Genomic DNA, 24,375 nt, shown 5'->3' on the forward strand with positions numbered 1-24,375 from the left:
ACATTGCAAGTGTGTAATTTTTGCACATGCAGATTTAAAAGCGATGCATGCCGTAGCGCTTCTAGCTTTTCAGATGTTTGGTGATGATTATAATGACGCAGTCTGAATTGCATTATTTGCCAGTTTTGTCTTAGCCAGCTCGTCCATTGCTAATATTTAGACGGTTCCCTTCCTAGGCAGCATCTGATGCTGATTGATTTGAATCGTACGAGAGGCTGGACTTGTGTTGGGTTTGACGCCGCAGTACAGCACACTACTGAGTTTAACAGCGGTCGGACTGCGAGCTTTATCATCCCCAGAGCTGAGGAGGAAGCTGTTTGACGTCAGCTGTGCTTCCGTGCTGCTGAGTGCAGAAATCTGCTGGTTTGAAGTGTTTCTGTGTGACTTTTGTTTAAAACAGGAACACGGTTTTAGAGCGAAACTCCGATGCTTTCGGTCTGTTTTCAACCTCTGACATTTTTTTGGGGTGGGACAGGCGCAGATGAATGAAGGCGTGGAGGATATCAAATGCGGTTTGACTGAATGAGAAACATTCAAACACAGACAAACTTAAAGAGATAGTTCACACAGAAATGAACGCTCTGCCATCATTCGATCCCATACGACTTACTTTCTTCTGAGAAATGTTTAGCAGAGTCACAAGAGCTGCCCCTTAGACGGCAAAAATGACCATAAAAGTGTTTGACCACTTTAGTGCATCAGCTAAAAGCAAAAAAACAAAAAACATTTTCATTAAAATATTATAAAAAATAATATAAGTTAAAACAATAATTAAAAAAAAAACACATATTTCAGCTTAACAACCAAACGGTTGACGGTAGCCATTGAGTTCCATAGTATTTTTTCCCCCCATACTTTGGAAGTCAATGGCTACCGTCAGCTGTTTAGTTACCAGCATTCTTTGAAATATCTTCTTTTGTGATCAACAGAAGAAAGAAGCTCACACAGGTTTGGACTTGATGTGAGTAAATGGTGACAGGATTTAAATTTTTGTGTGAACTGTCCCTTTAAATCATTGTCTGAATTTGCTCATTTTCATTCACTGCATTTAAAGCTTTTACTTGTTCTCTTTCATGATGTGCGGCGGCTTTTATTAGCTTGTGTGTGTGTGTGCGTGTGTGAGATAAGGACGAGCAGCTCATGGCCTCGCAGTCTCTTTATTTTGGAAAGGCCACATCCGGAGATTGAGCAGGCAGATTTGGGGAGGAGGCAGGTACGATCTTGGCACGGGATTCCCCTTTTTTCCAACCCTTAGAAATATTTCCCAGCATGCACCGGGAGTTCAGCTTTTTCCCAAAGACAGCGGCGCTCTGGAATGAGCATGTCAAGGGGGCAGAGTATTCCAGAAACACACACACAGTGACCCAAATCACTCGATTCATGGCGGAAACTTTAGATCGAAGGGAAACCGGAGCGTTGTGTTTCCTAAACAAAATGTGCAGTTTGCCCCCGTAATACTGCTGCGTTCCCCATCGTGAGATGTAGTCAGAATGACTTGTAAATGAATCTGTTTTCTAAATGCGTGCCGTTGATTGAGAATGATTTAGCCATGCCTGTTTAATTTTTAAGAATGTTTTGACCCTATAGGTTCATCCTTGGATTTCCTGTCTGGTGATGGTTAGTTTGTGTGTGATTTTTACATCAGTGTATTGATGAGGCAATTCCAGTGCTATTTTAGAATCACTGAGATGTTATTATAGATGAGGGTCGACCGATATGTGGTTCTCAGGGCCGATGCTGATACCGATTATCACAGATCAAGTCGACCGATAACCGATATTTCGAACTGATACATATGTCTGGTGTAAAAATTAAAATTGATGTCAAAATTAAGAATAGCAAGGGCTCTGACAAACACTTTCTTTAAATGCTTTTAAATTATTTTATTGGCAAATTGATTTTAAAAATGGCCGATACCGATAACCATAAAAATGCTTAATATCTCCACTGATAATTGGTCGACCCCTAATTATAGCCTTTATAAGTTTATATAGTTTATATAAACACCTTTATATAGTGTTTGTTTGTTTTTTTTAAGTTAATTATTTTACCTAAATTAAGTGAAACTAAAAGAACATGAGAAATGATGTCTTGGCAATTAATTTAAATATATATACACTACTGCTCAAAACATTGGGATCAGTAAGACTTGTAATGTTTTTTAAAGAAGTCTCTTATGCTCATCAAGGCTGCATTCATTTGATCAAAAACACAGAAAAAATGATAAAACTGCAAAATGTTATTACAATATAAAATAATGGCTTTTATTTGAATACACTGTAAAATATAATTTATTCCTGTGATGCAATGCTGAATTTTCATCAGCTGTTACTCCAGTCTTCAGTGTCACATGATCCTTCAGAAATCATTCTAATATGCTGATTTATTATTAGAATGATCAATGTTGGAAACAGTTGTGCTGACAAATATTTTTTTGGAACCTGTGATTCTTTTTTTTTCATGATACTTTGATGAATAACAAGTTAAAAAGAACAGCATTTGTTCAAAATATAAATATTTTCTAACAATGTAAATCTATGCTAGCACTTCTTTTTTTAATTAATTTAACACATCCTTGGTGAATAAAAATATGAATTTCTTTCAAAGAAAGAATAAAAATGTACTGACCCCAAACTTTTGAACAGTAGTGTATATTGTTAGAAAAAAATTCTATTTTAAATAAATGCTGTTCCTTTTAAACATTTCATTGATCAAAGAATCCTGAAAAAAGGTATCACAGGTTCCAAAAAAATATTAAGCAACACAGCTGTTTCCAGCACTGATAATAAATCAGTATATTAGAATGATTTCTGAAGGATCATGTGACACTGAAGACTGGAGTAATGATGCTGAAAATTCAGCTTTGATCACAGACATAAATTTGATTTTTTATGTATATTAAAATAGAAAAACGTTGTTTTAATATTTCACAGTATAACATTTTTTTTTCTGTATTTTTGATCAAATAAATGCAGCCTTCATGAGCATTAGAAACTTATTTAAAATATATTAAAAATCTTACTGATCCCAAACATTTTGATTGGTAGTGTATGTATATGTATATATAGCTTCAGTTAACATGAATAACCCTGGGCACAGCTGTAGAGTCTTTCTTTCGTCTTTCTTATATGGTTGCATTAAATGAGCCGCTGATGTTTCTGAGGGGTCAGAGGTCAGCACTAGTACCCGGTTCCGGTTAAACTTCAGCGCTCACAGCGGCACACAGGAGAGTTAATTAGTGACCGATTTCAGAGATTTCAGAGAACCTTTTAATGAACCTGCTCTCAGTGAGTGAGGCTTTCTCTCAAAATGACTTTATAGATGTTAGAAAAAACACAGTATTAGGCGTTGTGGGGGATGTGGGTGGTTGCCGGGGTGTTGCTACATTGCGGGTGATAACTAGTGCATCGCTGGGGTGTTTGGATGCGTGCTGGGGTGTTGCTAGGTGATTGTCAACATGCTCTGGGTGATAACTAGGTGTTTGTAGTGGTTTCTGACTATCTGAAGCGTGAGAGAGACTGTCTGTCTCTGTGTCGTGGGCTGGATTCTGCTGCACTGGGGGTTTTTCCCTCAGAAGAACGAGTCTTTGTCTTAGTACGACGTACAGACTGTCTGGCAACCTCAACACACACACACACACACAGACAGAGACAGGCGGCTGTGAGAAGGTTAGCCGGTTGATTTGCTGGAGACTGAGGGAAATCGTGATCGCTGGAGCTCGCTGAGGTGCATTCTGGGAGCGGCGTGAACAAGGCCCCCTCTCATACGGTAAACAGCCTCCGCATCAAAACAAACACGGCCGGTTGCCACGGTTACCGTCGGGCCGTGTCGCCGTGGCATCCAGCGTGCGGTGAAGACGGTCGCATTCCTTAAGAAAGCCCGGCGTAATTACAGAGTGATTTCTGAGCGGAGAGAAGCGCGTTGGGCCGCACGAGCAGATGTGCAGAGACCGAAGATCACGTGACAGAGCGGATCGTTTAGAGACACGTTTGCACTCAGAACACTTGACTCCTGCTGTGTCTGACTCATATTTACTTGCGCTTGATTAGTGATCTACAACAGGGGCAGATTTATTGATGCGTTTTTTCCCACCGTTATTTTAATTGATTATTTATTTAATGAATTAATTATCATTTTAAAGATTTTGTTTTTCATTTTTTAATTATTTTTTAACTTAATTTTTAGCATTTAAAGGAAAATAGCTACATTTATAACTAGATAAAAAAGTTGGCTGGAGAAAGCCGGACCAGAAAGTTTTAAAAAGCTCTAAAAAGTTTTAAAAGATTTTAGAAGATTTAAAAGTTTGATGGTTTTCAGTCTGAAACAGATTGAAGTGTAAAGGACTTTTGAAGCTTAAAGCTTGAATGTTTTAAAGGTTAATTTTAGATGGATAGAAATTATTAGATGATGGATATATAGATATCATGTTGCTAACTTGTTTCTAGCATGACCAGCATGTTGCTATCATGTTGCAAGCATGATTAGCAAATTACTAGCATGTTGCTAGCTTGTTTCTAGCATGATTGGCAAGTTGCTAGCATGATTAGCAAATTACTAGCATGTTGCTAGCGTGGTTAACAAGTTACTAGCATGATTGGCAAGTTGTTAGCATGTTGCTAGCATGATTAGCGAATTACTAGCATGTTGCTAGCATGATTAACAAGTTACTAACATGTTGCTAGCTTGTTTCTAGCATGATTGGCAAGTTGCTAGCATGATTGGCAAGTTGTTAGCATGTTGCTAGCATGATTAGCAAATTACTAGCATGTTGCTAGCATGATTAACAAGTTACTAGCATGATTGGCAAGTTGTTAGCATGTTGCTAGCATGATTAACAAATTACTAGCATGTTGCTAGCATGATTAGCAGGTTGCTAGCATGTTGCTAGCATGATTAGCAAATTACTAGCATGTTGCTAGCATGATTACCAAGTTACTAGCATGATTGGCAAGTTGTTAGCATGTTGTTAGCATGATTATCAAGGTTGCTAGCATGTTGCTAGCATGATTAGCAAATTACTAGCATGATTGGCAAGTTGTTAGCATGTTGTTAGCATGATTAGCAGGTTGCTAGCATGTTGCTAGCATGATTAGCAAATTACTAGCATGTTGCTAGCATGTTTCTAACATGATTAGCAAGTTGCTAGCATGATTCTAGTTGCTAGGGATGGATAGGTAGATAAATAGATAGATTGAGTCTCAGTGGATTCTGGGAGTTTTGTCAGTTGTAGTTTGAATAGTGTTGGCTCATTTGAACATTCCGTCAATGTAAGTCTATGGGATTTTTCCCAATTGTAATCGTCATTTTAAGGAAAATCGTAAGTCCGATCAGTTAGAAAAGATACAGCAACTAACTTCAGATCAGTGTGAAGATCTGGGCTGAGTTTGGAGTTTGTAGAGTTAAAGCTCTAGGACGAGTTACAGTTGATCATTTTAGTCTCAGAAGTTGTTTAAATAGCGTTTCAGTAAGTTGGCTTTCTCAGACTCCTGCACTCTGTGCTGCCTGTTTAGGCTGTTTTCAGCAGGTCTTGTGTTTCAGCAGCGGTAGAGCAGACTCCAGCAGGTCCTGGATCAGTGATGATTAACGCTGGAGACGGAGCTGAACTTCACATGCCCTGATACTGCAATACAGGAAGTGCAGAGAGCAAGACTCACAGACATGCTGATTTGTCAGAATCATTTCTGTGTGGCCGATAAAAGGACGGAAACCTCTGTATGAAAGCTCGTCTTTGCATTGTGCGTCTGATTGACGAGCCTTTCCTGTGTTCTGCTTAACGACCCGACACAAACTCGTAAACCCTGATCGACACATGTTGATTTCATTCTCCGTTTACCTTTTTGCATTAATGTCAGATTTTAACGTAATGTCTGTTCATGTTATTTTTCTCCATTTAATCAGTTCTTGCCCTTGATGACTTTGGCCCTTGTTGCTTTTGTTCCTCATTTGCTTCAGATAGAAGCGTCTGATGAATGAATGTCAGTGTGAAGGAGCACCTGTATCAGAGCAAGATGTGAAAGAACTCTAATAGTTCAAACAGGAACTCAGATGAGTGAAGCGTATTCTTGAAACGTGCCTTGAAGTGAACTCAAGAAACGTTGCTGTGTGTCTCCAGATTTTGTCGTTTTTATTTAGAAGTGTGTTGATTTCATTTGCGTCACTTCCTGTGGGGGTGGGGGGGGGCGTTGCTGGAGCGGCCGACGGAAGCCAGCGTTACCGCCACAAAGGAGTGTGAGTGTGAGTGTGAGTGTGTGTGTGTGTGTGTGTGTGTGGTCAGTGGCAGAGAGACAGACAGATTCTTCTAGTTGGATTGAAGGCAGGGCGGTAGTTTCACTTCTTCATGTTCTGCAATTTCGTTCCACATTTCCTTCATCGTCCAGAACACAGATGTGTGTGTGTGTCTAAATATTCACCACAGCAGAAACTGGCCAGTTGAAGGCCTGCTGAGTGTGTGTGTGTGTGTGTGTTTAAGTGTGTTTGTCCAGGCACAAAGCTCTCTCTCTTCTGCAGACTTTTGCAACAGCTTTGACGTCACACACACACACACTGCTGTCTTCCTGCTGAGAAAGAGACAGGCAGATCTCTTGTTCTTTGTGTTTTTAGAATTTTCAACCTATAATCTCATTTCATATATAGAACATACACTATACGGACAGAAGCATTGAGACACGCCTCATAATGACTGCATTCAGGTGTTTGGGTGAGACCCGTCGCCACAGTCGTATGAAATCGAGCGTTAGCCATGCAGTCAGTGTTTACACTCATTTGTGGGGAAAAAATTGAAGAGGACTGAAGCGTGGCACTGATAGGATTCCAGCTTTGCAATGAGTTTCGTCTCTGCTGGATATTCCACACTCATCTGTAAGTGGAGTTGTTGGGAAGCGTTTAGGAGCAGCAGTGATTTGAAGCTGAGGACCACGTGTGCATCACCTGTACAATTGTACCGAGCGTGGGATGGAGTGAATCACACAGTCGGATGGGCGGCTCTGGGTTTTTGGAGAACGGTTCCTGTCTGACTGCCAGTTGTAAAATGAGCTGGAGGAGGGGTGATCGTGTGGGGAGTCCTGACCTTAACCCCCTTACAACACCTTTGGGCTGAACTTTAGCAGAGATTGTGAGACAAGCCTTCTCGTTCCTGAGCTCACAAATAATCTGCTGAATGAATGGGGAAAAACTCCCACAGAAACATTGAAAAATCCGGTGGAAAGCCTTCCCGGGATAGAAGGGGGACCAATTCCTTATTAAAGGAGAAGTCCACTTCCAGAACGACAATTTACAAATAATGTACTCACCCCTTGTCATCCAAGATGTTCATGTCTTTCTATGTATATATATAATAAATCAAATGACATTTCTTTTTAATGTGATAGATGATAGATAAGACAAACAAGAAAGGCTATTAATAATCTTTCACTGTGCAAAAGTATTATTACGAAAGGCTGCAAACTCAGAGCGGCACAGAGCGCTTATGCACATCCTGTGTGTATCGATCCATAGTGTATTAAACCTGTGCGTTAGTTTATTGAGCCTTTTCTTTTAACAGCTTTAGATTTCAGTTACTGTGCTCCTGAAGAACAATTCATAGTGCACTCTTCAAAATAAAGGTGCTTTAAAAGCTTCTTCACAGCGATGCCACAGAAGAACACATCAGTCAAAGGTTCTTTAAAGAACCATCTCGTTCTTACCTTTTTATAATCTGAAGAACCTTCTTTCACCAGAAAGAACTTTTTGTGAAACAGAAAGGTTCTTCAGATGTTAAAGGTTCTTTATGGAACCATTTAAACAAAAAAGGTTCTTCAGTGACATCGTGAAGCATCTTTATTTTTAAACGTGTGCTCTGCTCCAGTGTTGTGAGCCAACAGACACCGGTAGAAAAGTAACACGATTTAGAAACGGCATGAAACTCCAGCAAGATAAAGTCCTTTTTTGACCTTTTTTTACAGATTAAGTATAATATTAGGAACATTTAACCAAGAGTTTGATCGTACAGCGACACACAGTTTGAATGTTGAATGGAGGACGACAGACATCCACAGCGGAGAGAAGAGTTCACATCAAGCTGACTTAAATATTCATCTGTTCTTCACATTAAACTATGTAACGGCTTTAGAACACTTGAAATACAGTGAAAACTTTTTTTTTTTTTTAAATAAAATGAAAAGTTTTTTGTGCTCTATAATGTTTTTGTGGCTTTCATGGGGCTTAACAATAACACAGAATAGTCGGTGTACACACATTATTGAATTTGGACCGGTCTTGTCTGAAAATGCCAGTATCAGAGCGATACCAGTACTGAATATCGGATCAGCGCACCCCTGCTTATTATGTAATTAGCTAAACAAGTGAAGTATTTATTTATTTACCTACTTAAATGTGATTTTTTTTTTTTCCTTTTTTTTTTAAATCTTTCTCGCCTTCCCTCTTCCTCTCTAAATAATATTTCAACACATTTCACAACATTGATCTCATACATCCAGGATCACAGGACTTCTTTCAAATAATCTCTATTGTTTAAAGTGCTATAAAAATAAAGGTGACTTGTCAAACTGGACTTAAAAAAATGAAACGGTTAAACAACGGTTGACAAGTAAAGTGTGATTGTTGATGGTTCAGAGGAGGATGTGAAAGATTTGTGTGTGTGTGGCACATTGTTTCTGAAGAGAAAATATTATCAAAAGCATTATTTCTGACATCTGTGTTTGTGTCAGTTCTGCTGGCAGAGCCTGTGGAGAAGGGCAGCATCGAGGGAAAAACCCTGAAGATCACAGATTTCGGTCTGGCGCGCGAGTGGCACAAGACGACTAAGATGAGCACAGCGGGAACCTACGCCTGGATGGCGCCGGAGGTCATCAAATCATCCACCTTCTCCAAAGGCAGCGACGTCTGGAGGTGAGAAAGATCCTCTGAGAAAACACGTCTGCTACGAGATCACATGCTCATCATAGTAACACCTGACACGTTGTCATGTGGTTGCCAGATTTTGAGAATTTAAATCTCCAATCAGAGCCTCTCATTTAAAAGTGTTTAGTTTATATTCACAATCTGGCAGCTCTCTCTCTCACACGCTGTGGAAAAAGCACTGATGACCTTATTATTTACAGCTCTGTTTAATGTAGTTCACAATCTGGCAAGCATTTGCACAGAAGGAATATTGTAAAAATGATGAAGTCTTCACATCCATGTTCTCAGCACTTTTACTCATGATTTAGTTTGATGTTTTCACTTGCTGAGGTTGTAAACCGTACATACAGTCATTGTGGCTTATTCTAGATCTGCATGTTGATGAGCGGTAGTTATTGCAGTCAGTTCTAGATGACGTTCATCTGCTCTTCAGGAATTACCGGTTGACCCACTACTAGAGATCATATGATTGACTCACTGCTGCATAATCACGCAATAATCGCTGAAATCAGGAGCTCTGATGTATCTCTGAAAGGGAAACGCAGACCTGGTGACGTCAAACTGCGTGAATGAATCATATTTCACCCAAAACCTGATAGTCAGCATGAGTTATCATTTTATCTTAAAAATAAAAAGCATTTCATTTAGGCTAAATTTCTATCAGGGAATAATTTGATGTTTCTTAATGTTAGAAGAATAGGTTTTGTACCATACGTTCAACACGCCTGAACATCATCCGCTTTTAAATACTGCAATATTCTTATCAAAGCATATTTTTAATATGATGTAGAAATTGTCGAATCATCCGAAGCAGCTCATTTCCCTCGGACGTGACGTTCATTAACGCGGCGCTCAGAATGACGGCTCTAGATTGATCAGCCGCAGACACAAATGAGACGTACGGCTTCACCGTTTGCCCTTAAAACCACACTTTCCTCTGCAAAACATCAGATGCTCTCATGTTGTTCTGGTTTATATGGTTTATGAGGACACGCGTGTATAATGATGTAAACATGGTTTATGAGGTTTACACTTCCTGTGTCCCCAAAAACTAAAAGGCATAAACCAAAAATACTAAACTGTGTTTTATGAAAATCAAAACTTGCCAGTAGTTTCCTGTGGTGAGTAGGTTTAGGTGTAGGGTTGGGGTAGAACATCCAGTTTGTACAGTAGAAAAAAATCCATTACGCCTAAAGAGAGTCCCCATAAACCACATATGCACAAATCAGTAAGAGTGTGTGTGTGTGTGTGTGTGTGTGTAATGCTGTAATTAGACAGCTATATAAAGCGTCTGTGGGCCGTCTGTCTCTCATTCTGTGTGTAGTTATGGTGTGTTATTATGGGAGCTGCTGACCGGAGAGGCTCCGTACAGAGGGATCGATGGTCTGGCTGTGGCTTATGGAGTCGCTGTGAACAAACTGACCCTTCCCATCCCCTCCACCTGCCCCGAACCCTTCGCCCAGCTCATGGCCGGTGTGTTCATTCATTCATTCATTCATTCATTCAATCATCCATTTTCTCTAATAGCCAAAGATAAAGAGAAAATAAAAAGTTTCAATAAATGCTTGTTGGACTGGACAGGAAGTCTTTAGTTTTTTATGAGTTTTTTAGATGCCAAAATTTCTAAAAATTAAACTAAAATTAAAACAGAAAATATAAAAATAAAAAATAAAACCATAAAAAAAAATTCTGTTACTTAAAACTACATTTTTAACTTTAAATAAATTGTTTAATAAAATAAAATATTAAAAATTCTAAATTCTAAACTAGTAAATGAAGTTTCATGGTTTATTGCGCTTGAACTGTCAAATACACACAAGTTTATGTTAAAAACGTTACACGGTCTGTGAAGGGAAACAGCTGGGAAAGAAATTGCATCTTTTTATCAGATCTGTGTGGCAGCAGCGTAATAATCAGTACCAGTAATATACTGCCATCTGTGCTGTCAATTTATGACCTAAACAATAAAATAAAGACAGAAATCACTCACTGCTCTTGAATGAATCATTTCTGTAGCTCCAATAAGAAGACATCTCATAATAGGTGCCCTTTAGACTTATTTTATTTCAGCTACTTGCCAAGACAACATTTTTTCATTTAGTTTAATTTAATGTACTAAAATAACTAAAACCAACACTGAAGTCAAATAAATAAATATATATATATATATGTGATCCTTGACCACAAAACCAGTCTTAAGTCGCTGGGATATATTTGTAGCAATAGGCAAAAATACATTGTATGGGTCAAAATTATTGATTTTTCTTTTATGGCAAAAATCATTAGGAAATTAAATAAAGATCATGTTCCATGAAGATATTTTGTAAAATTCCTACTGTAAATATATGAAAACTTCATTTTTGATTAGTAATATACACTGTTAAGAACTTTATTTGGACAACTTTAAAGGCAATTTTCTCAATATTTAGATTTTTTTGCACCCTCAGATTCCAGATTTTCAAATAGTTGTATCTTGACCAAATATTTTCCTATCAATGGAAAGCTTATTTATTCAGCTTTCAGATGATGTATAAATCTCAATTTTGAAAAATTGACCCTTATGACTGGTTTTGTGGTCCATATATATATAATGTCGTTAAAAATGGCAAAATCACACAGCAAATTAAAATTAAAACAGAAAATATACAAATAAAAACTAAAACCATGAAATACAATAAACTTTAACTGATATAAAATAAAATAATCCTATTTTATTTCAGCTCATCTAATTTTCATTTAGTTTACCATGTATTAAAATAACCTAAAACTGAAGTAAAAATTTTGAAAAACTATATGGACCTTTTTTTTTTTAAATCTAAATTTAAAGTGAAAACAGATCAAGTAAAATCAAACTTAAAATATGAATAATATGAATCGTAGTATTAAATGAGATTGAATTAAATTGAGAGTTATTGTGTGCGTCAGAGTGCTGGGATCAGGATCCGCACCGGCGGCCCAGTTTCTCCTCCATCCTGCAGCAGCTGACGGCTCTGGAGGAGCAGGTGATGGACGAGATGCCGCAGGACTCCTTCCATTCGCTCCAGGAGGACTGGAAACTCGAGATCCAGGACATGTTCGACGAGCTGCGGGCCAAAGAGAAGGTACGTGCGTGATGGGATACGTTAGACCCGTTTAGATCTGCTCTCATGGTTTAACGGTCACTCACCCACAACTCCTCAGCAAACACATGCACGCATTAATTCCGCTCATTAAATGTGAAAATCTGTGGTTTTACATTAATAACTCTAGTAATGATGGCATTTCAGTAGTCTTACCACAGTCTACATACATTTGTGAAAGGGGCCCGGGGCCAACGGGAGGCCTCAGTGCACTTAAAATTATTTAAAATAAGACAAAACAACCTTTAAAAGAAACTAAGACAGCTAAAAAGGTCAGCCTTTTTAAAATTTGTATTCATTTTTGTGTAATATTTATTTATTATAATATTTGAACTGGATGATGACTGATCATTGAATTCAGTGATGAACTGCCTTTACCTGAAAATTGAATGTTTACTGTTGCCCTTTTGCATTATTGATGCACTATTTCCTATTTAACACTGTACAGCCGCTTTATCACAATTGTGTATTGTTAAAAGCAGTATATAAATAATGGTGACTTGACTTGACTTGACTGTTAAAACCTGGATATATGGGGGAATTTTAAACATTTTGATTTTTGCATGTGGAAAAGTCATGGAAATGTCTATGATCAATTTACATTTTTCTAGTAATGTCAGGCTCTAAAGTAAAAATTGCCATTTGTGAGTTAAAAATAATTTTAACACCTCATCCCATAAATGCAAACGTGCTTTTTTAATTTTTCTACATTTTTTCTTTAAATTACATTTTATTTTTCTATTTTCTACTTTTCATTCTAATGTAACAGTTTTAATATTTTTGTGTTTTTGTCCTTTTTATATATGTATTTAAATGTTTTTTTTTTTTTAAGTTTCAGTTTTTAGTTTTCTTTTTAGTTTTAGTTGTTTTGGTTCTTCAACTTAAAAAGTCATGGGCATTTCTGTAATGAATATAATTTTTTTGTAGTTGTATCAAGCTCTAAAATATTTTATTGAGTAGTAATTTGTGTTGTTTTTTGCGATTGATCTTTTGTTGTATTTCTAGTATATTGTCTTATATTGTAGTGTTTTCCTTAATGTAAGCTTTCATGTAACGTGCCTTGAGAAAGCAACTTTTAAAAGCACTATATAAAATACATGTATAATTATTATTATTATTATTATTATTATTTGTGAGATGAAAGTCATTTAAAAACCTTGTTCCATAAACGCAAACAAGTGGAAAAGGTCATATAAATTAAATTACATTTTAGAAAAGTAGAATTTAATGTATTATAATTATTGTAATTATTGATATATCAACATCCTTATTTTCTGTAAATTTAGTAAAAAAAAAAAAAATAGAATAAAACATTTTTTTTAATATATTATTTCCGTTAATGTTCATTTTAAGTAATAAAAATATTTCTAGTGGTTTTAGTTAATGATGTGAACCCCAGATTTCAGATATTGGCCTGGACAGTGAGGGTCTTTGGAGAAGTGCTGATCTACAGTCAGTTTTCATAGGCCGTGTGTGAATCGTGTGTGTGTGCAGGAGCTGCGGTGTCGTGAGGAGGAGCTGAAGCGCGCGGCGCTGGAGCAGAAGTCTCACGAGGAGTTCCTGCGTCAGCGCGAGCAGCAGTTAGCGCAGTGGGAGCAGGACGTGTTCGAGCGCGAGCTATCGCTGCTCATCCTGCACCTCAACCAGAACCAGAAACCCAACGTCAAGAAACGCAAGGGAACCTTCAAGAAACACAAGCTGAAGGTGAAGAACGGAGAGAAGATCAGCATGCCGCAGGGTGAGTCTCCATCCTAGTCACTTTCTGTGCAGTTACTGGGGTGTTCTAGACAACTTTCAGCACATTAAGTGTTGCTAGGCTGTTGCTAGGGTGCAGTCTGTGATGTTCTGATCTGGTTTGGATCGCTTCTGTCCTCATATAATCTGTTGTGATCGGTGTATGTGAGATCATTATATTAAGCTGATGATAATTATTACACTCACTGTACTAAAGAAATTAATGAGCTGCAGTTGCACAGTAATGAGCTGTTATGACACTAGAATAGAAATAATAATGTTACAGAACAGAACACACACACACACACACACTCTTCTTTACATTGTTAGTAATTATTAACTGTTGTACTCAACAGTGGTTTTGATATTAAAGCAAGAAACTAAAGGTGAATAGTGTAAAAAAGTATGAACTAATAAATCTCAGCATACACCGTTAACTAATCACAGTACAATAATACAATAGTTTTGTATTTCTGAAATGTTTAATAAATATGCACTAATTTGCATAAATGTCTAGAAAAGAAATCAAAAACTTTTTGTTGCCATATTAAAGGTTTTTACAGAGGGGATTTTGGATTTCTTTTTCTATCACTCCATAAATCAGAAAATACTGTCAACAGACAGAAAACAAACACTTTTTCACCATGTCTTAGGAGTGAAATGTGATATAAATCAGTGTAAATGAAACGTGAAGTGAAAACCTTCAACAAAAAAAAAGGAATAAAACGGCTCTTGAAACATACAGATGCTAACAGACAAAGTGCAATAAAACAAAAACTTAAATGTGTGTTTTGGATGCTTTATTTCCAGAGGTCTGAAAGTAGGCATGTTATGGCAGTAAAATACACCAAAATCTCATTGTTTTATGTGTAGTGTGTTGCAGTTGTTGTTTTGTGTAGTGTTGAAAGTCTGTGTTTGTGGTGATGTGATTGTAAATGTTGTTTTGTTTGTTTTCTGCTGTGTAGATTTTATCCATAAGATCACGGTCCAGGCGTCTCCGTGTCTGGAGAAGAGGCGGAATTCTCCAGATTTGGGCTCGCCGTCCATCGGCCCGCGCTTCCGAGCGATTCAGCGTGAGTGTGTCCGCATATCCAGCGCTCTCACCTCTCATTACTTACCTTATGCTTCCAAATACACTGTACAAAACACAAAATCACACGGCACTATCAAATACAAGTGAAAGGTAGTAAACGGATACAGAATTAAAATGAATATACAAAGAAGCAAAGTAAAAAAGACATCAAATTTGATGTGCAGTTAATTTGACTAAATTAATTATTTAAAATAATCGGAAGACCCTGTACATGATGGTGAAAGTGTGTTTTGCACCTGTTGGCGCTGTTGTGTCTCATGTGTGTGTGTGTGTGTCAGTGAGTCCCAGTGAGAGTAAGTGGAGCTCGGTTTGGCCGCTGGAGTCTCTTCCTCTCAAACAGACCAACGGCGAGAGGAGATTCGCTCCTCATTTGAGCCCCAAAAGCCCCAAAAGTCCAAAGATCCTCCGTCTGAGCACACAGGAGAACAGGTACGGGATACACACTGTGTGTGTGTTTAATCAGCGTGTTTGTGTGTGAAACAGATGAATCTGATGCGTGTGTTTGTGTGTGTCAGTCTGTCGATGAGAGCCAAACTCCTGGAGGTGGACAGTCACGAGAGCGAAGACTCAAAAGCTGATTTTGAGGAGTACAGACCCATCACACCAGAGTCCAGCCACAACGGTAACTAACACACACACACGAATATATATACAGTGCTGCTTAAAAGTTTGTGAACCCTTTAGAATTTTCTGTATTTCACACAAGATTTGAAAATTGACAAAGAGAGCACAATTACACAAATCAGAGGAAAATATATACGTTATCATTTATTTATTATGAAAAATTATCCATCGTTAAATATTTGTGAGTTGCAAAAGTATGTGAATCTTTAGTATTAGCAGTTCATTTTAAGGTGAAATTAGAGTCAGTGTGTTCAGAAGTGTTTTTAGTCAGTAGGATGACAATTAGGTGTCAGTTTATGCCCTGATTTAGTTAAAGAACAGGGATCTATTAAAGTCTGATCGTGTTTGTGAAAGTGAATCATGGCACAAACGAAAGAGTTGTTGTTGCTCATCAAGGTTACAAAACCATTTCTAGTGTTTAGACTTCACAAATCCAAAGAACCCCAGGATAACTTCTGAGCAACTAAAGGCCTTTCTCACATTGGTTAATGTTGAAGATCATGAGTCCATCATCAGGAGAACAATGAACAACCATGGTGTGCATGGCAGGGCTGCAAGGAGAAAAACACAACTCTCCAAAAAACACTGCTGCCTGTCTGCAACTTGATAAAGATCATGTGGACAAGTCAGAAAGCTATTGGAGAAATGTTTTGTGGATGTATGAGACCAAAATATAATTTTTGGTTTAAATGAAAAGTGTTATGTTTGGAGAAAGAAAAACACTGCATTCCAGCATAAGAAGAACCTTTTCCCATCTGTGAAACATGGTGGTGGTAGTATCATGGTTTGGGCTTGTTTTGCTGCATCTGGGCCAGAATGGCTTGCCATCACTGATGGAATAATAAATTCTGAATTATACCAGCAAATTCTAAAGGGAAATGTCAGGACATCTGTCCGAGAACTCAAATCTAAAGTGAAAGCAGGTCGTGCAGCAAAACAATGACCCCAAGCACACGAGTCATTCTACCAAAAAATGGTTAAACGAGAACAAAGGTAATGTTTTGGAACGGCCGAGTCAAAGTCCGGACCTTAATCCAATTGAAATGTCGTGGAAGGACCTGAAGCAAGCAGTTCTTAGGAGGAAACCCACCAATATCACAGGGTTCAAGTGTTTCTGTACAGATGAATGGGCTAAAATTCCTACAAGTCGTTGCGCAGGTCTGATCGGATCATTTTTCTCAATAATTAAATGAAGAAGTATATATATTTGTCTTGTTTGTTTGATTGAATTCTCTTTGTCAACTTTAAGAGCTTGTGTGAAAATCTGATGATGTTTTGCGTTATATTTATGCAGAAATATAGAAAGCAGCACTGTATATTACATTTACATTACACATTTACATTCAGCAGATGCTTTAATACAAGTGACTGTGTGACTGAAAGAGGAACAAAGCAATCTGTCAAAGAGCCAACTTGTATACATATAATATTTATTTAGTTGTTTTTATTTATTGTATTTTCATTTTTCATTAGCATGTGGTCCACACAATCATGCGTTTCACGTGAAACTGAAATATTTCCTCATGCTGATTTAGCAACAGTTGGTCACGTGGATTCGCCGCACTGACCGACAGAACGCTGCTTGATTTGAGCTGCGCTTCATATGTTGCAATTCGACCGACAACAGACAGCGGATCTGCTTCGCCTGCGAGATTTTGTTGTTGCAACCTTATATTGTTTACTTCAGATTGCCACAAAAATAGCCCTTGATGCAGATAGAAGATACATTTTAATAACAAATAAGACATATAAATAAAATTGTCTGTTTTATTTTAGAATTTCTATATGTGTGACCCTGGAACAAAACCAGTCGTAACGGACAATTGTTTTAGAATTGAAATGTATGGACTAATTCGTAGTAGAACTAAGTCATAGTTACATCACTTGCAGTTGCACACGCATTGTGGTGGCAGAAAAACGCTGGTAGCAAGACGGAAAGTTTTTGTGCTTTTGATACCAGAATCGGATTGAAAATTATTTTTATGAAATACTGTTGTCAAAGATGCCATTTGAACATAAATGCAGGTGTTTAAACGGACAGATTCTGGATGAAAACTGCTGTTATTACTGTACTTTTAAAGCATAAATTTGATTTAAACAACACATAATATTCACATTTGCTGTTCGTAGGGGACACATCGTATTAGCCCTACAGTAACAGCATAACAATATTTAAACCTATTTCTATTTTACATAACATGTATTTTAGTTTTTTCTTGCAACTGCAAGTTTATATCTCCTAATTTGGACTTTATAGCTTGATTTAACTCAACAATAGTGAGTTTGTCAATTCTCAGGGGTTAGGGTTAAATGACGGGTTGTTTTTTCTTATCATAATTTTAAAATATAAACTCTTTTATTCCTTTATTCTATGACTCCATAGACTGCTACTTGAAAACTGTCATTTTCTGCAACCGGATAAGCTTCGTCCACAAAAAAAGTCATCACTGTTTGCAAACACTGAATTGGTCAATACAAATTCTGAATAAATAAGCTTGTTAGGATAGAAAAATATTTAGCCGAGATACAACTATTTGAAGATCTGGAATCTGAGGGTGCAAAAAAAAAATCAAAATAGTGAGAAAATCACCTTTAAAGTTGTCCAAATGAAGTTCTTAGCAAAGCATATTACTAATCAGAAATGAAGTTTTGATATATTTACAGTAGGAAATGTACAAAATATTTTTATGGAACATGATCTTTACGTAATATCCTAGTGTTTTTTGGCATAAAAGTAATATTGTTGGCTATTGCTACAAATATACCCGTGCTACTTATGACTGGTTTTGTGCTCCAGGGTCACATATATAATATGAAGTGTATGTTTCTGACCCCTATTTCTCCGTGTGGCTCTCAGAGGGCTCTGAGAGCGAGGAAGGTGGTTCGTCCCCGTGCGGTTCTCCCAGACCGGATCACCCCGGGCCGGTCTGTCTGGGTAAGAGCACACACCGCGCTCTGCTCGGCAGCGCCGCCCTGCTGGCGTCCGTGGCTCTGGGTCGCTGTCTGGAGCCGCAGCACCCGCCCACACCGCCGCCGCGGGCCTCGTCACGGACGCACCTGCCCGCGCTGGAGCTGGAGCCGGATCGCTCTCCCGGTCCGGAGGTGGTGGGAGATCTGATCACCTTCAGCACGGACTCACTGCCGCGAAGCTTTCTGGACTCGCTGAAGCCGCCCGAGATCAAGCCGCTGCCGCTCACGCCGCCCCCGCCAAACCCGCGGGACAGAGATCGGCCGGGACGAAGGACGCTCGTCGACTGGAGCGCGCACGTCAACGGAGACGCGGAGGTGCCTCAGCAGAGCGGAGAGCGCAGGAGGAGGTCCAGCTACGGACTGAACTCCTCACAGCTCAGTAAGAACGCTTTTACATTTTAAAAAAAGGCATTTTTTAAATATTTCCTACTAACGGTCACTAATTCTCATCTCTGTCCTCTGTGCTAGTGTTGGATCTTCCGCTGTGTCAGGACACGTTCGAGGGCGAGGACAAGTCTCCCCTGCCGTTCGCCCTGTATCCAGACCCCCGCCTGTGGAGCCCCAAAACCCGCCGTCTGGAGGTCAACATCGTCCCTCGGCCGCGTCCGTCCCCTAACCGCCCCCGCATCGACCCGTGGAGCTTCGTGTCGGCCGGCGTGACGGACAGACAGGGCGCCGCGAAAGCCGTCAGCAGTCCCACGAGCCCTCGACTGGGCTACCAGCCCTCGCCGACAAACCCCTTCACGAACTGCGACCCCTTCCCTTCCCCGGACTGCGACCCCTTTAATCTGAAGGTCGACCCTTCCATGAACTCGGACCACGGCTCGACCTTTGACCCCTTCTCCACCCCCTTCCCCACCTCACGCTCGGCGCCCTGCTCCACCAACGGCAGTCCCAATCTGTCGCTCAGGGTGGCGCCGCTGAACCCGGCCGACTCTCCGCTCATAGACCTGGGCTGGATGGGCGTCAGCCGGCCGCTCGACGGCACCAAAGAGAGGGTCCATCCTCACCGCAATCTCGGCCTAAGCCCGTTCAGGTCGCACGCGCCGCTCAGAGATGACAGGTTCTGAACGCTGTCCCGTAAACGAGGGTCCGTGCCAATTCTGGGAAATGCAGGAGATTTCCATTTGACCCAAAGCTGATGGGTTCCAAATGCTCGTTTATGTCTTCCTCTCTGATTGGTCGGTCTTCCTGTTTTTCAGCACCGTCTCAGGGTCTTAATGGCCTCTAGTTGCGCTTAAACGGATCCGCACCTGCTGCGTCTCTTTATTCGGTCTCAAAAGCGATGCGGTCAAAGGATTTCAAAATGATTCCTTGTTTCAGCCCACATTCGTCTCAGTTGTCAACAAACGTTGCGTTATTATGCATTCCAAAAGCGTTATGTGTGGGAAAATACATTACACATTCAGTGTAGTCGCCAAAGATCGGAAGATTTTCACGTCCGATGATCAGTTATGATTTTTATGTTGAAGCCAGTCAACAAACAAGCAGAACAGATGAAGTAATTCAGGTCACGCGTCACTTGAATGATTGGAGAAACGCTCTGCTGACCTCGCTGCTGGTGTTTGGACTGCTTTTTCTAAATAAAACGTTTGTGTCGAGTCAGAGTTTATGGGAGTGTCTCGGCAGACAGAAGTAGAAATAAAGATCAGTCTGAGATTATGAAATCACTAAGTCATTTCATAGACGGCGTCGTGTTGACTCTTCAAATGTAGGACTGAGGAACGTCAGGTAGAGTTGTAGTCAAAAGCAATACGGAAACCCAAAAACCTCAGTTCACTTTCATCCTCAGTATATTTGTCTTGTTTTCCAGTAAAAGTGAGATCCATTTGTATTTCTCAAACCTCAATAAATGTTTACAGCTTTTTTTTTTACAGCTAAAACGTTATGGCAATGAAATGAAGCCTATTTATTTAAATATTCTAAATTAAAATACATTTACTGGAGATGCAAAATGATGCTTTTTTCTGATAGAAATGACCAAAATGAAGTGGTTTTATGCTTAAAAAAAACTATCCATGAGTAATAAAAATGTACTTAATTCAAAGGGAAAATGAGTTTGTTTTTCTTACTTTCGTAACTCATTTCACTTTGATCATTTTTATCAGAAATCAAGACTATAAATGTCTCTTAATATCTGCGTTTAAGAACAGTTAGATGTTTGTGCTGGAAAACAAGACAAAAATACTAATAAAATCATTTTTGCATTGCTCATCTAGACGTCATAAAGCGTCTAGAACTGTTTTGATCTGATGAGAGGATGTTTCTCCGCTGCACCTGTAGTTCATTTCGGCAGGTGTTCACGTGTCTCTCTCTGGTGCTGTAGATCCATTAGATGTAATGAGTGACTGTGGTCTGCTGTGTCTCCCCCTGCTGGTCGCTCCCACATTCTCCTCTCTGACGTTTTTCCCAACAATGAAATTCCTCCGGGAGGCCGTGCCGTCGGGCGGGAGACGCTGCGCCTGAACAATGGCCTCCTTTGGCGTTTTGCTCCGTCATCATACGCTTGTAGAGCAGAGCAGATAGGCCATTTTCAAGAGTCTTGAGATATCTTGCGTAATATTTTAGATTTTTGATACAGGCAATAATAACTACATACAGCATTAAATACTGTGTTTGAACTTCAGGAGAATCAGTGCGTGAATGTCATAGAGTGAAACCTCAGTTTTCGGCACCGTAACCTCAACTAGACTAGTGTAAATGTGCGTTGACCTGATTCTCGTTCAGCTTTATCTTTCATGCGGCCTGCACAGACTCTGCTGAGCATCTGTGATTCTTCTGTATTCCCATCAGAGCACCTGCGGTTTCCTTTCTGTTTCTCATCAGAACAAGCTGAAGTCATGCAGGCCTTCGGCCGACTCGTGTCAAACATCAAACCACCGCTGAGAGCACTTTATTACCTGAACTCGTCTTCCCGAAGAGTCTCAAATCTAGAGTCAATATTAGCCCTGTTTTCTGTGTTTGTGTGTCGCCGCTGGTTCATACTGACACGAGACCGAGGGTTTGATGGTGAACTCTCTTCATATGGAAGTTTATTTCCACCATGGAATAAAAAAGTAATTGTAACAATATCACAATTAATATCTCAGTGCTGAGTTTATATTCCAGTTAAAATCTGAACTGTGAGATGTAAACCTGGTATTGCCACAAAAAAGTCAAAATTGTAGAAAGCCCGTAGTTTGTAAATGTTTTTATTCTCTGGTGGAAACAAGTTTTCATTCAGTTACGATGTTGTGTTCACTACTGAAAAAATAGAGGTAATTCCATATTTTTATTTCATAATTTAGACTTTTTTTCTCGAAGTTTTGAGTCTGTATCTTGCAATTTTGGCAATTTCTTGCTATTTTTTTCTCAGAATCGTGAGTTCGTGTCTGGCAATTTTTACTTTATATCTTGCAATTCTGCCTTTTCCCCAGATAAAAAAAAGTCAGAATTGTGAGATACAAGCTTGCAATTACCTTTTTTTATTCTGTATTCTTTTTCTTATTCTTAATTCTGTACGCTTCTACAGAATTGCGAGATTAAAATTCAGAATAGAGAGGATAAAAAAAAACATCAAAATTGTCAGATTTTAATAACACAGAATTCCAAGGGAAATAAAAAAGGTCCATAGTTGTGAGAGATTGACTTGGGATTGTGAAAAAGAAAAAGTCAGAATTACAAGATGTAAATGTGAAAACTGAGATATAAATTCAGAATTGTGAGATAAAAAGTAGCAATTCACATTTTAATCATTTTATTTTGTAGTGCAAGTTTCCATAGATTTGCAAAATTCTTCCGTGGAATAAACTCAGAACTCGAGTAATTTGTAATTGTGATATATATGTTCACAATTGGGAAAAAGTCTGAATTGTGGGATGTAAACGTAGAACTTAGGGGAAAAGAATAAAAATGAGGATATAAAACTAGAATTCTGAGAAAAAGCTAGCTTTTACGTTTTTTTTAGTTGGTGGTAAAAACAGGCTTCTATAGAATTGTGAGATATATAGGAGAAAAAATGGCAAAAACGTAAGATCTGAAGTCAGAATTCAGAGAATTCAAAAAGCCTGAAGTGTCACAATTACCCTTTTAATGTTTTAGTTTGTGAAAATAAGCTTCCGTAGATATGGGCTGCTCCTGACGGATATCTTTGTTAACTCAACCATCCTCAGCGTCTGTCAGCACACAGGCAGCACTACTAGCTGTGGTCAGATCAGATCGTTTCTTCTCATTAGCGATGATAGCGTGTGTCAGACGCGTGTTGACGTCAGCTTCTGTTTTGGCTGGTGTAATGTCACCATCTGTTCGCTCGTGTGAAATCAGAAACAGAACCCCAGACGCGTGTGATTCACAGCTCTGGCGCCGAAACTGACACAAACACTCGACGCGGCGCGATTGGTTATTATTATTCTGGCCGAACCGGTGGAGAATCGCCGTCATCCTCACGCGTTTGGCCTCCGTACTGTATGCAGATCCCCGCTCAGAGCGAGTAAAGCTAATCGCAAGCTATTAATATTTATTACTGAGGCCTTTAACACACTGGATTCAAGAGATTTTAAGGGGCCCGAGACACAGTCCACGTTAGGATGCTTTATTATATTTTATATTGAGAAATATCTTTAGGTTTTGTTCGGTTCTTCACTGGAGTTCTGGGTGCTGCAAAGGGACAAATCTGTGTTTTACAGTGTCAAAGACTTGGAGCGTGTGCCTGAACTGAAAAGAGAAATATCTGAACAGTTTTCTTTTGCATTCTTCTTTTATGCTCATCGTTTTTGAGATTTCCTCAACCAAAACACTCCAGACGTCTCTCAGGCTCACGGACGGACGGACGGACGTTCACGTTCATCTTCCACTACCTGCTAAAAACTTGCCAATTTGAGGGAGAATCTTCTGTGCGGAAGGAAGGTTTCTTGTTGATGTTGATTCATGTTTTATTTTAAGCTTATGGCGATATATTCAGTTCTGGTGAAGCCCGTATAACATCTGTCTGTGTGTGTGTGTGTGTGTGTGTGTTATTCTCAATGGGCTGGACCTAATCACTCCATTACTCGTGTGTGTGTGTGTGTGTGTGTGTGTGTGCGCGCTCGATTGTGAGTGTGTTTCTGTGTTCAAGAATGTGTGAATGTTTATTTTGCTAATTGTAATGGGTTTTAACCTGTGGAACTTTTAAATTTAAAAGATAAAAAAGACAAAAAGGAGCAAGACCAAATAAAATTTAACACGACTCTAAAACCGTGCTTGTGTTTGTCTGTATTATGTCATTCACACGATCTGTGACGAACATGTGCGACAAGCCAGTTCAGTTTGTCTAGTGTGGTTGTTTGAGTATTGGTGAGGCTTAAAATATAGTTAGTGACATGAAACATGTCCAGGTCATATTTCACCCCAGAAACAAGAAATATGGCATTTTAAAGGATTTATATTATTTTTTATTATACGTAACATCAGTGCTTACCTTCAGTTTAGTTTTAGAATCTATTTCCGGGGTGCTTAACCCTGTTCCTGGAGATCCACCTTCCTGCAGAGTTTAGTTCCAACCCTGTCTATAATTATCAAGTGCTCCTTCAGATCCTAATTAGTTGGTTCAGGTGTGTTTGATCAGAGACAGGGTTGAGCACCCCTGATCATTAGCATATCAGACAAGAATCTCAATGTCCGAAAATCTGACAAAAAAAAAAAAAAAAACAGAAACAAACAAACAAAAAAAAAAAAAAAAAAAAAAAACATTAATATATTCAGCAGTTTTTTATTTTTACATTTAATTGTAAAGTTTTAATCATTTTTGTTTTTTGTTTTTTTTTTTTTTTTTTTTTTTATAAATATACTTTCAATTTTAGTTCATTTTAGTGCAATGAGCAATTACATGATGTATATATAAATTGTAAAGTGTAATTTAAACTAAGTTTTTTAATTAAATTGTAGCACAAATTGTTTATGAGCTATCTGTACATGAGATAT

At 38.8% G+C, this 24,375-nt stretch overlaps 1 protein-coding gene across 1 annotated transcript in view; it reads left to right on the forward strand.

Annotated features, from left to right (window-relative positions):
• Positions 1–23,649, forward strand: part of LOC127168741 (mitogen-activated protein kinase kinase kinase 11) — a 30,012-nt gene extending 6,363 nt beyond the window's left edge. The window contains exons 2-10 of the mRNA XM_051115794.1: positions 8,706–8,886; positions 10,223–10,371; positions 11,824–11,999; positions 13,512–13,755; positions 14,717–14,824; positions 15,123–15,273; positions 15,360–15,466; positions 18,326–18,817; positions 18,907–23,649. Of these exons, the coding sequence (XP_050971751.1) occupies positions 8,706–8,886; positions 10,223–10,371; positions 11,824–11,999; positions 13,512–13,755; positions 14,717–14,824; positions 15,123–15,273; positions 15,360–15,466; positions 18,326–18,817; positions 18,907–19,508 (2,210 nt within the window). The 3' untranslated portion in view covers positions 19,509–23,649. The remainder of the gene's footprint in view (positions 1–8,705; positions 8,887–10,222; positions 10,372–11,823; positions 12,000–13,511; positions 13,756–14,716; positions 14,825–15,122; positions 15,274–15,359; positions 15,467–18,325; positions 18,818–18,906) is intronic.
• Positions 23,650–24,375: the final 726 nt, after the last annotated feature.

Source organism: Labeo rohita, chromosome 7 (genome assembly GCF_022985175.1).
Source record: "Labeo rohita strain BAU-BD-2019 chromosome 7, IGBB_LRoh.1.0, whole genome shotgun sequence".
Taxonomy (NCBI): Eukaryota; Metazoa; Chordata; class Actinopteri; order Cypriniformes; family Cyprinidae; genus Labeo; species Labeo rohita.